At 43.9% G+C, this 12435-nt stretch overlaps 1 protein-coding gene across 1 annotated transcript in view; it reads left to right on the top strand.

Moving 5' to 3' along the window:
* Positions 1-2518: 2518 nt before the first annotated feature.
* The window catches only part of LOC123968001 (multiple epidermal growth factor-like domains protein 8), a 28749-nt gene continuing 18832 nt past the window's right edge, over positions 2519-12435 (top strand). Inside the window, exons 1-11 of the mRNA XM_046044449.1 lie at positions 2519-2583; positions 4007-4151; positions 4243-4422; positions 4528-4685; positions 4767-4976; positions 5419-5599; positions 5770-5858; positions 6733-6946; positions 7028-7211; positions 8318-8457; positions 8541-8648. Coding sequence (XP_045900405.1) covers positions 4245-4422; positions 4528-4685; positions 4767-4976; positions 5419-5599; positions 5770-5858; positions 6733-6946; positions 7028-7211; positions 8318-8457; positions 8541-8648 — 1462 coding nt within the window. The 5' untranslated portion in view covers positions 2519-2583; positions 4007-4151; positions 4243-4244. The remainder of the gene's footprint in view (positions 2584-4006; positions 4152-4242; positions 4423-4527; positions 4686-4766; positions 4977-5418; positions 5600-5769; positions 5859-6732; positions 6947-7027; positions 7212-8317; positions 8458-8540; positions 8649-12435) is intronic.

Here is a 12435-nt window from a genome sequence, read left to right as displayed (position 1 = left end):
CTTACATCAAGAGTTGGCTATTTTCCTCTGAAATGTGCTTTGTAAATATGCAGATTAGCTTGTTTTGTGTAATATAGAATAAATCTTTAGATGCAAATAGACCGAGGGTATTAGGCTTAAAACCAACACCATCTAAATGTTTAAAATGTTTAAAAAGTTTTATTTCCATTAGAGTAAAAGAAGACATGGAAGCAAAACAGACCAAAGTCTCAAAATTGACCACTACATGATAAAAGTGTCACCATCATTAATTGTGTGTGTGTGTGAGTGTGCGCATGGTAAATGTAATATAATAGCGATAATAAAGTATTTGATCAATACGTTAGTGTATTCAGGCAATTCAGTATTCTGTTGCTTGGCTGTGTGAAGCTGAAGGTTCTTTACTCATTTGGCAAGTATTTAAATAACATTTATTTTAATTATTCCTGCAGCCCGATGCCACAGTTTAGTGTGAAGATTTATGTGAAGTGTTATGTATTCCAATAACACCAAAAGAGTTGAAACGATTTATTGCCTTGTGAAAAATATACAAATTATTAATGAAACTAAGTCATAAATATATACTTGAAACCAGTAGCATAGAAAACATGCACATTGTGGCATAGTTTGCTTTGCTGTTGCTGCTCCTGTGATAAACCTAGTGAATACTAAAGAAGACCGTGGTCTCTGTGTGAACTGATTATTTTGTAGAAAAGTAAAAATGTTGTTGAGTTAATATACACTGCTCAAAAAATAAAGGGAGCACTAAAATAACACATCCTAGATCTGAATGAATGAAATAATCTCATTAAATACTCCTTTCTTTACATAGTTGAATGTGTTGACAACATAATCACACAAAAATTATCAATGGAAATCAAATTTATCAACCCATGGAGGTCTGGATTTGGAGTCACACTCAAAATCAAAGTGGAAAACCACACTACAGGCCGATCCAACTTTGATGTAATGTCCTTAAAACAAGTCAGAATGAGGCTCAGTAGTGTGTGTGGCCTCCACGTGCCTGTATGACCTCCCTACAACGCCTGGGCATGCTCCTGATGAGGTGGCCGATGGTCTCCTGAGGGATCTCCTCCCAGACATGATGTCCCAGATGTGCTCAGTTGGATTTAGGTCTGGGGAACGGGCGGGCCGGTCCATAGCATCAATGCCTTCCTCTGGCAGGAACTGCTGACACACTCCAGCCACATGAGGTCTAGCATTGTCTTGCATTAGGAGGAACCAACCGCACCAGCATATGGTCACACAAGGGGTCTGAGGATCTCATCTCGGTACCTAATGGCAGTCAGGCTACCTCTGGCGAGCACATGGAGGGCTGTGCGGCCCCCCAAAGAAATGGCACCCCACACCATTACTGACCCACCGCCAAACCGGTCATGCTGGAGGAAGTTGCAGGCAGCAGAACGTTCTCCACGGCGTCTCCAGACTCTGTCACGTCTGTCACGTGTGCTCAGTGTGAACCTGCTTTCATCTGTGAAGAGCACAGGGCGCCAGTGGCGAATTTGCCAATCTTGGTGTTCTCTGGCAAATGCCAAACGTCCCCCACCTGTGGACGTCGGGCCTCATACCACCCTCATGGAGTCTGTTTCTGACCGTTTGAGCAGACACATGCACATTTGTGGCCTGCTGGAGGTCATTTAGCAGGGCTCTGGCAGTGCTCCTCCTGCTCCTCCTTGCACGAAGGCGGAGGTAGCAGTCCTGCTGCTGGGTTGTTGCCCTCCTACGGCCTCCTCCACCTCTCCTGATGTACTGGCCTGTCTCCTGGTAGCGCCTCCGTGCTCTGGACGCTACGCTGACAGACACAGCAAACCTTCTTGCCACAGCTCGCATTGATGTGCCATCCTGGATGAGCTGCACTACCTGAGCCACTTGTGTGGGTTGTAGACTCCGTCTCATGCTACCACTAGAGTGAAAGCACCGCCAGCATTCAAAAGTGACCAAAACATCAGCCAGGAAGCATAGGAACTGAGAAGTGGTCTGTGGTCACCACCTGCAGAACCACTCCTTTATTGGGGGTTTCTTGCTAATTGCCTATAATTTCCACCTGTTGTCTTTTCCGTTTGCACAACAGCATGTGAAATTGACTGTCAATCAGTGTTGCTTCCTAAGTGGACAGTTTGATTTCACAGGAGTGTGATTGACTTGGAGTTACACTGTGTTGTTTAAGTGTTCCCTTTATTTTTTTGAGCAGTGTATTTGTCTTGGTTAAAAAAAGCCCTTTTTTTCATTTGAGCCCCTGCCCACCGAAATGTCTATGCACGTCCCTGCTCATGAAGATTTGCTGCTTTTCCTTTCTATAATTGAGTGAGCCAAGACCTTATTTTGAAAAGACGTCACATGTGTATCCTCCACTTTGATAAGTTAATCGTACGTGATGATCGAATCACGTACAAGAAGGCTCATTAGATTCCCAGCCTGTCTCCAGGTAAGACCCTCGTGCTGCAACAGAGAGAAGAATAAAGTCTCAGCTGCTCTGCTGGGTTTGTTCCCCTGCATTTACCATAAAGGCTGGAATACGTGTGCACTCAAGATTCAAGCGCGGCTCACTTTGCGGCGCAGTGGATTCAAACGCTCCAGGAACTGGTGAGTTTACGGTCATGCAAATATGCAAAATAATGTTGATTATTGGAATAAGTTTTTCGGTTAACTAGCTTAGTAACGTTTCCTTTCTGTTGTGACAGCCTGCTGAGAGAGCTGGCTGCTGATGCTTTTATCTAAAAGGATAAGAATGATTATCAAACGCTTTGTATGTGGATAATGCATAGACTGTATATATGTAACGTTATAATGCCGCATGTGTGATAACCTCAGTGTGACAGTGAGATTGGTGCACTTTGGTATCGTTACTGTGAAGTTAATTTACATGAGGCTAACTAAGGGGGCTTTCACACCTACCTGGTTTGGTCCGGACTTTCGGAGTTTTTTTCAAAATTGCAGGTGTGACCTCCCCAGTAACAGACGGAATTTGGTCCGATGAAAAGAGGTAGTCTCGGTCCGGATCAAACTGAACCATGGTTCGGTTCGTTTCTGGTGTGAGAGCATTTTTTTGGATGGTTCGGACTAATTACAGGAAGTTCGGCGTTTGCCGTATAAATCGGAAACAAACATATGCACGGAGACATGCATTGAAATTAGGACACAAATAAATCTCCCGTGACAGCTCATCTTTTCAAACAGACGGCCGCTGCAGAAGCTCACTGCCACACATCTCTCAGGTCTCTGCTCAAACGGAGGTGCAGAAGGATCGCTTGGGGTCTCCTCCTCCTGTCGACGACCTTATTATGTTTGCACAACGAGGACGTTGCGACAAAGTTAGTCTTCAGTATAGTTGGTGCTGCAGTAATGCTATAATAATAACAATATATTGGTGGCAAATATGCATATGTTCATTTTTTATTCATTCATTCTTGTCAAAGACACCCGCTGAACTGTTTAATAAACCAATCAATGTGAAGTACAGGGAGACGCAGCCAACGTAGATGATGACGATGTGTCATGTAAAGTCCTTTATAGTTTTTCCACGGTGTGAAAGCCTCCTCAGTGTTAGCTCCATCAGAGTTAGTATCTTTCCACCGGCTTCCTCGGAGTTTGGCCACCTTCATGTGTTTACTTTTGCAATGTGAAAGAGTTTATTCACTTGAATCAGACACCAATTAGGACTTAAGTTTTATCAAGATGTTTGTTTGGTTGAGGAAAAAGGACTGAAAAAAGCTTTTACTTCATTTTACTCGTGCATATCTGTTGACAAAGATTTTATCATCATTGTTTTTTATGATGTGCCTCAGATTTGTGAAGTGATCCACTGTTTGGCATCAAGTGTTTGTTCTGACCAGAAAGAAAAGTTTAAACCACAATTAACCTTCAGGTTTCTTTCATTTTCACTCAGGAGCAAAAATCAGCCTTTAAACTCGAAAAAAATAAAGATTTGTTACTTATCGTGATAATTATCGATATCAAAAGATATTAAACTTTTTATCGGGATAACATTTTTGGCCATATTTTTCAGTCTTCAGTGATATGTGAACATGAAGGCGACTGCAGAGGCCAAACCAAGTAGTACGACTTGTGGATTTAAATAGAAGTAATCCTGTATGTCCTGCAGACACGGTTCCTTTGTCTTGTGAGCAAGATCAAGTGCTGACATTGAGGAGGTTGGTCCACATTTGCTGCACGATGCTGCTGCGTTTTTATAGCGCATATTAGGACAAACACCAAGCGATTCGTTCACCTTTTTTCTCCCAGCGATGGCCTCCCCCATCTTTGTCTGCTTCACCCTGGTGGTTCTGCTGTCGGCTGAGGCGCCTTTGTGCCGGGCAGGGGACTGCAGAGGCCACAGGCGAGTGTTGAGGGGACCGCCAGGCTACGTCACAGATGGCCCAGGATACTACCCTGTCAATGGGAACTGCGAGTGGCTTATCGAAGGTATAATGTGCTCAGATGTTGCCTTGTGTGCAGGAAAATTGCAGATGACCAAGTAACTCGCAGACTGACAGGTACTCTCACTCCCACCATTTTTATATCTTCCAGCTCCAGGCAACCGCATCGTCTTAAATTTCACCTTCATGGACACAGAGTGTGCCTACGACTACCTGTTCGTCTATGATGGAGACTCCTACCAGAGCCCTCTCCTTGCCAGTCTGAGTGGCAACACTCTGCCTCAACCTGTTGAAGCCAAGTCCGGCAAGGTAACCAATGAAGACCGGACCTGAAAGAAGCTCTGTGGCAAATCTTAACTTTGTGTCTGTGATTTGATTTCCTTGGTCCAGATGCTGCTTCATCTCTTCAGTGATGCTAATTACAACCTGCGAGGCTTCAATGCAACCTACACCTTCTCTTTGTGCCCTGGAGCCTGTGGCGGTCATGGCCGCTGTGACTCCTCTACATTAAAGTGTGACTGCGATCAGGGTTGGGGTGGGCCAGCTTGTACAACCTCTCTGTGCTCCCAGGCTTGTTCTGTGAATGGCCAGTGTGACACGGTAAGAGTGGAGTCTAATCCTGGGCCCTGTTTACACATATGTTGAGGCTGAAATGGCTCGTAGGTACAAAAGTTTTGAATTTGTGCAGCTGGCTGCTGAATCAGCGTATTCGTTTGGTCAAAATGGCGTCCACAAAAAGGGCTTCTTGTTGCAGAGAGGCGAGTTGTTACGGGAAGACGCCGGTGTAAATGTGAGTCAGAGTTGGGGAGAAGAGTTGTTGTTGGAGTAAGGTTAGGAAATAAAGTCTTGCTGGCAGCTCTTCTATGTGCACAGCAAACTCCTCTCCCTCCTTTCCACCTGCGTCCTGCTGCAACAACTCGCACACAGGAAGCAGTCTTCAACCAAAGAGTCACTCACCCTTCACTGAAGAAGCTCTTATTATGGCAGTTGTACAGTTTATGAAGCGTTGCTTCTTGGTCTTCTTCTCCATGTTTTGCCTCAGAAAGGAGAGCGCTGTCTGTGTAACCCAGGCTTCCTGGGTCACAGCTGCCAGCTTGGTTTCCATAGCGACAGTGGTGCAGGGCAGTGGTGGCGTGTGAGCGGTGAAAACCCGTACACGCCTCCCAGGACGGCTTCTGCTGGCGTATACCTGTCCTCCACTGGAGCCATGTACTTGTTTGGCGGTGAGAGTTGTTTTAATATTTGCGAACACTCCCCCCACCCACCCAAAACATTTATTAAACTAGTTAGAAATAGCTTTTAAGGGTTTAACTTTTACTCTTCTCTGATATCTGACAGTGGTTCTGGTGATTAATGACATCTGTGTATTTGGGTTTTCTTCTTTTCCCTCTAGGGTTTGACCTGAACAGAGCTCTTGGTGACTTGATCATATATAACTTCACATCCAACCAATGGGAAAGCAGGTCTCATGGTCACTCTCCTGTAAGTAGTTTGTGGATTAGTTGTTGCATATAAAGTGAGTTTTGTGAAAAACATTTAAACTAAACTGTCCCACAAAATTGGTTTCCACCGCTGAACCGTAGATCATTTGTAAATTCAGATATGAATAGAGAACCTAAGGCCCCTTCCCATGGACCACCGTGGGACCTTATTTCGGAAAAACATTAGCTGTCTCTCGTCGTTGAATACCGTACATTTTTATTTTATCTTATTTATTTATAGCTGCTCAAACATCCATCCATCCATCCATCGTCAACCGCTTATCCTGCGTACAGGGGGGCCTGGAGCCAATCCCAGCTTGCATCGGGCGAAAGGCGGGGTACACCCTGGACAGATCGCCAGTCCATCGAAGGCTGCTCAAACATTTATCAGATAATAGAAGAGGTCTCCATCTTAAGCCGTATTTTACAATTTAGTATCAAATGGTCCACCTATCCCAGGGGGAATCATACCTTTAGATGATAGGCTGAAGCAGTCGCCATTCAGAGAAGAGTCTTACAGGAACTGTCTTTCTATTAAAGAACGTACAATCTGTTTTTATTTAAAGTTGAACAAATCTAATGTGAGTAACTCCTCTATGTAAAAAGCAATTAGCTGCTGCGCATGCTATGCTAACTGGTAACAAAAATGTCTTTCTCCAAACCTACTCAAAATTGTCCATCAAGAAATAGAGAAAGATGAAATATCAAAAAGGTGTAATCTACAGCATAGGTCACAGGGCTGGAGAGACCTTCTAAGCAGGATGTCTGTGGTGTATGGTCTCCTGTTATCTAATTTCTCCTAGTCAGATTTGTTTAATTACATTTCCCTTTCTTTCACTTCCTTCCTGCACTGTTCGGCTCTCTTACGTCGTCAGGTGGCTCGTCATTCCCACACAGCTGTGGAGTGGATGGGTAATATGGTGATCTTTGGAGGAGAACTAGCCAATGGCTCCCTGGCCAGTGACGTCTGGATGTATCGGCCACTCCACGACGACTGGCAGCAGCTTGGCTTTTCAAATTCACAGAGTGCTCCTAAACTGGCCAATCACGCTGCAGCTGTAGTAGATAGTTATCTCTATGTATTTGGAGGTAGGCTTCACATTATATCGTCAGCTTGCAGTCTGTGTCTGGATGGGTACAGGTTAAGCAGCATCTCGCCTTATTTCCCAGGTCGCACTGAGGAGGATCTCTTTTCATCTTCTCTGTACCGGTTTGGCCTGAATAGCTCTGGAGGGTGGGAGACTGTTCAGCCCACTGCTGGAAAGCCCCCGGCCACTGCTGGCCACTCCATGGTGTTCTACAGCCCATCCAGGACCCTGCTGGTCTACGGAGGCCACAGGCCTACCACTACCAGGCACACTCCCACTCATGCATGACCAAATTGGAAACAGAAATACACACACAGCCAGTTGGAAAAGCATGAGAAAATATGGACGCATCAACATTTTTCTGTCCATTCCTTCACAGTGAATTATAAACTATCTGTCCCTCTATGCCTAGTGCAGACTACACGACTTTATGTCTTGTAACGGGAGTCTTGAAGTCGCCGTTGCGTTCACACTACATGAGCTGACAACGGCTGGTCTCCACGTTTTGTCAAGAAAACACACGCGAGAAGAGTCATGGGAAATAAACCGAAACCATGTGCAAAACAGGAGTTGTTTATTTTACATAGGCTGTGTCTGAAATCACCCACTACTCACTATATAGTGGATTATATAGTGAGCTCGCCATTTTGTAGTGCTGTCTGAATGTATAGTGAGATTAATATACCTTATATAGTCCACTCAATGTATCCCAGTATGCATTTTGAAAAGTAGTGTACAACCGATGGTCACTTTCCAAGCCCTATATACCATCATGCATTGCGCTGATAGAAAAAAACAGTCCACCAATCGATTGTCCGGCGGCAATGAAGTACGGCGCCAAAATAGTGATCGGAGTAGTGTCCGACAGTGTTGTTTTCATTATGTGTGTGAGCTCACAATATAGTCCTCTACATACAACTCCCTACATAGGCGGTTGTGAATGAGCGGTGATTTCAGACACAGTCATTGTGTATATATAATAAAACACAAAAAAGGAAAATGGCGGTGAATAAAAAGTAGCTGCCTGCTCTCATTGGCTGAATGTGGATGCCGAGTTGCCAACTCTTCCAGATATTTAGCATGCTAGATGTGCTCTTTGAGTGCAGATTGGTGAGTACCAATCGCTCGCTGATTGATCGCCAGTCACCCCCTGACTCTCGTAGGCTATACTGTGAACTAGGCTTAGATCAGAATAAATGTGATTCCTGTACTTAAATAAAGCTAAAGATCAGAATAGCAGACATAGAAATCATTTAAAATAATAAAACAAGTGTTTACCCAACTAACCTTTTGATATTAAGAGTAAATAAGAAAGTAAGAAGCATCTTTTATAGATATTTCAAGAACACTTGTTGTATATATTCCTTTATAGGTTTAGTACGAAAGTGAACAACATCGACGTGTTCCACGTGGACTGGCGGTTTTGGACTTCGCTCAGTTCCCCAGGAACAGGCCCCAGACAGAGAGCTTTCCACTCAGCCACTGTCATTGGAAACTACATGGTGGTGTACGGTGAGCCTCCAGAAAATTAACAGGTCCACTTTAATCAGCTCAGTCCAGTGTATGTTTATTTTCTTCCTGCCTTTCTCTCCAAGGGGGGACTGTACTTGGTCACCAACAGGGGAAGTGCTACGACGAGGAGATCTTCTTTTACCATCTCAGCTGTTACCAATGGGTCTCTGCGGGGGAGAGATGGTCACCTAGTGAGTTCCTATAGACTGTGTCTTCTGTCACACACATGCAGTATTCATGTACAACTACAGGGTTCCCCGGTTCTTGGAAAACATGGAAAACAGTTGACCAAATTTCAAGTCATGGAAAACACTTGGAAAAGTAAAGTTGTCTTCTTGTGTTGTCCTGGAATATTATTTTAACATTATGTTGCTCGGTTATGTTACGGCAGCGTTGTGAACACACCCCCGAGTCACGTCACATGGTAGCACAGGTTGGATGACATTTGTTGGTGCACCGTTTGGTTGTTTCAGTACGCGTGTTGCTGGTGTGCTGTTTCCTTGTCATGAAAAAATTAAATAGGGGAAAAGAATAAACTTTCAATAGTTTGAATTTGTAGCATGACCACGATTTTTTTTTAACACATTTATGAGAATTAATACCAAATTATGAATTTTAATATTCAGAAAATATTAATTCACAAAGCTTCTCGTTTTGCGGGGCACCACCGGAGATCCAATTCGCCCAGAGTCTCTGGACCTCTGAGTATGGTTAATAACTAGACAATTATTCACTAGTAATCAGTTAGTTAACAATCGCTCAATTATCTTAAATCAGTCAGTCAATCTCATATCGAAGGGGTAAATTCTCTTGGCAGGGACTTGGAGACAGGCAATACACACACAATTCCTTTGGTCACAGTGAGATTTATTAACTAATTAAGGTGATATAAAAATGCGGTTAAATACATCAAAGAAACAAACAATGGCTAAACAATGAGAAGGTTCTATTGTGGGGAGCATGTGACTCATACGGGCAGCTAATGAACGCGAGCTATGAGTTTTGGTCTTACTGCGTGTCGTTTCTCCCAGCCGGGTGCTGGTCAACGGCCTCTCACTGGCTGAGATCCGTGCGTTCTCGGTTAGGACAGCTTAAAGCCGTCGGCCGGCAGCTTTCTCTGCCAGGGAATTGCTCCGACTTTTGTAGGCTTATTGAAGAAACTTGCAGTGGGGGCCAACCCTGGCTCGGGTCAGAGGTTTGGTCGTCTTTTGTTACTGCTGGCGGAACCACATGCCGAGGTCCGACCTCAGTGTGGTTAGCTCGACGAATAAAGCTTAAGAACAGAACTTGGTCGTTCTTCAATTAAACTAGTGTAACTTAACGGACTGATAACTTTAACAAAATAAAACCAAAGACAATAAAACGCAAGTAAAGTTGCTGTTAAACGAGAGAAAAATCGATGTTGCGGTGCTACGCATGTGTTGCTTGAAAACCAACAAATGCTTTGTTGCACCAGGCCGAAGATCTTAGGGCGTTGCCGAGAGAGGGGCACGCTGGGCGCGTGCCAAAGCTCAGTTGGATAGCCAGGAACAAACAGAGGACAAGAAGAGTGAAGAAGCGTGTGTGTCGCTGTTTTGTCTGTTGGGACAGTCCTTTGTCCCCTGAGGGAGGGCTTGTCTTTTCTTTAACTTTAATACGTCTTAATCATGAAAATCTTTTTGCGCGTATTGTAATCAAATATCTTCCCACAATCAAACCTTAATTGTCAACGGTTGTATCGTACTTAGTTTAAGCACTTGATAAAAGGAAAACAATTGTCAGTAGTTCAACTTTGAGGCTAGCATTTCAGAATGGCATGTAATACTTATTTTGTCCACTTGGGGGAGCTGGGGTTACATGAGGATAGCTCTGCTTAACCCTAAAACAATCTTTGCTCAGGAGCTGGGAAATTTAGTCAATTTAGTTATTTTTAACCTTAAATTTGAGCTGGAAAATTGCTCGAGTAGTATAGGATGACAATTTCTATCATCATTTCTAAAGGAAGGGTCATAAAGTGTTGTGAACAAAGCATTGGTTACAAATAAAATGAATAAAGTCATGTGACCTTGCTGAAAATTAAAACACTGAAAAATTAACTTATTTAGACAGCAACAACAACAACATGGTAACATAACTACTAAAATGGAATGGGGAGACCTAGTTGAGTAACTGAAAAATGTAATTAAACAAGATAATTTGAGTCTTGAGGAGACAGTACTCTGTTTACACAAAGGAATTTAGGGCTGGATGTCCTGGAGTTCCTCAAATTTGCATCTGGCTGTGAAAAGGAGAAAATCCTTTGATGTGAGGTAATCAAACAAAGAGGAAGGTCAGTTGCCATGGTTACGTGTGTGGGGGGGGGGACAGTTTAGGGTTTCTTGCTCTCTCTTACGAAGAGAAGAGTTCAGGAGATGCTGGTGAGGTGGAAGGAGTCGAGCAGAGCAGAGCAGGTGGCAACAACATCTGTGATCAGGTTGATGTCCTGAAGGAGCTACTAGTCCTGCTAGTCACTTAGCGTAACCCTATTTGCTAGTTTTAAAGTAGCAGGTGCCTGCTGTGTTACTTAATCAACTAAACAAAATAAAGCAGAAAATTTATTTTGGGAAGCAAAACAAATATCTTAATAAACTGACAAGTCGTGTGTGAGCATGACCAACATTATTTAACAGAAAATTCTTTGACATTCAGAACCATAACCTGCAGTGAGCTTGAGGGTTGTTTAGCTGGTTTAGGCTAACAGTCTTGTCTGAGGGTCTTAGCCCTTGGCTAATACAATATTTTTAATAGAAGAAGCGGCTTTTAGTCCTGAGAGGAACTGTTCTGAACGGTATTCTATTTCTGCAGTTGCTGCAACAAGATGTCTGCTCTGGAGCAGATATTCTTAATTGATAGAAAGGAGCAATAAATTTGGACACAGTAACCCACACTTGTGACTAAGCGGTCAGGTTGAAAGCGGCTCTACCTGGTGGGTGGAACATTAAAAAAAAAAAAAAATTGGTTAGAGACCCCACTTGTAACTTAGTGGTAGGTGAAATTGCAACAGGGAGACAAAGAATAGTGGGTAGAGCTGTGGGTGGCGGACTGAAATACACGATACCTGGCTTCCAAGTTATACAAGGCGCGCACGTGAACTCTAATATCACCTTCCTTTAACCACTAGCAGCTATCGTCCCTAGTTGTTGAGGATTTCTGTTAATTATTAATTTATTAGGACATTATCGTTCCCAACAAGTCCCATGGGAATTTTCTGAAGCTTGATTTGGTCCAGAACAGATGAATGTTTGTCTGTGTTATGAGACACGTTTTGGTCATTATAGACTTTGCATCTTTGTGTGCTGTTGTCTAAATTATCTTGGCCTGGGAGGAAATGTTTATTTCCTCTGGCTGATTCAATTAGGGGTTCAATCCAGTCAAATTGTGGGTGTGACAAGGGAGAAGAAATGCCTCTCCGTTGTAAGGATGCTCTGTGTGATGGTTTTGCTGGTTGAGACTGGCAGCAAACCTTACAGGTTTTGATGTAGTCTGCTACATATTTTTGCATGTTTGGCCAATATGCTACTTGTTTAAGTGCATTGTGTGTTGCTTTGAATCCATTGTGCCTTTTGTAAGGTGAGTCATGGGCGTGCATGAGCATCACCCCCCTGTGGCTCTGAGGCACCACGAACGTAGGTGAAGTGCGGGCGTCTGAGACATACGAGAGAATGCCCTTGACGACACGCAAAGAAGAGCGCACCGGGTAAAGGTGTTTCAAGCCAGGGATGGAAGCAAGCTCAATGTTGGAGAAAGGCTCTGCGTCAGAAAGGCAGAGGAGCATTTTGCTAATGGCGGGATCAAGAGTTTGAAGCCGAATTAAGTCAGAGTCACCAAGAGAGTCAGGGACTGAGATTTGTGGCGCAGGGGCGGCTGTCAGAGACAAGCCTGCTGCCTGGGCTCTGGTGGCGTCGCAAGTCATAAGGGCGGGATGGGTGGGGAGCAAATCCGCTTGGGAGTGCTGGGGTG

The sequence above is a fragment of the Micropterus dolomieu genome, linkage group LG01 (genome assembly GCF_021292245.1).
Source record: "Micropterus dolomieu isolate WLL.071019.BEF.003 ecotype Adirondacks linkage group LG01, ASM2129224v1, whole genome shotgun sequence".
Lineage (NCBI taxonomy): Eukaryota > Metazoa > Chordata > Actinopteri > Centrarchiformes > Centrarchidae > Micropterus > Micropterus dolomieu.
This window is presented reverse-complemented; position numbering and strand designations above follow the sequence as displayed.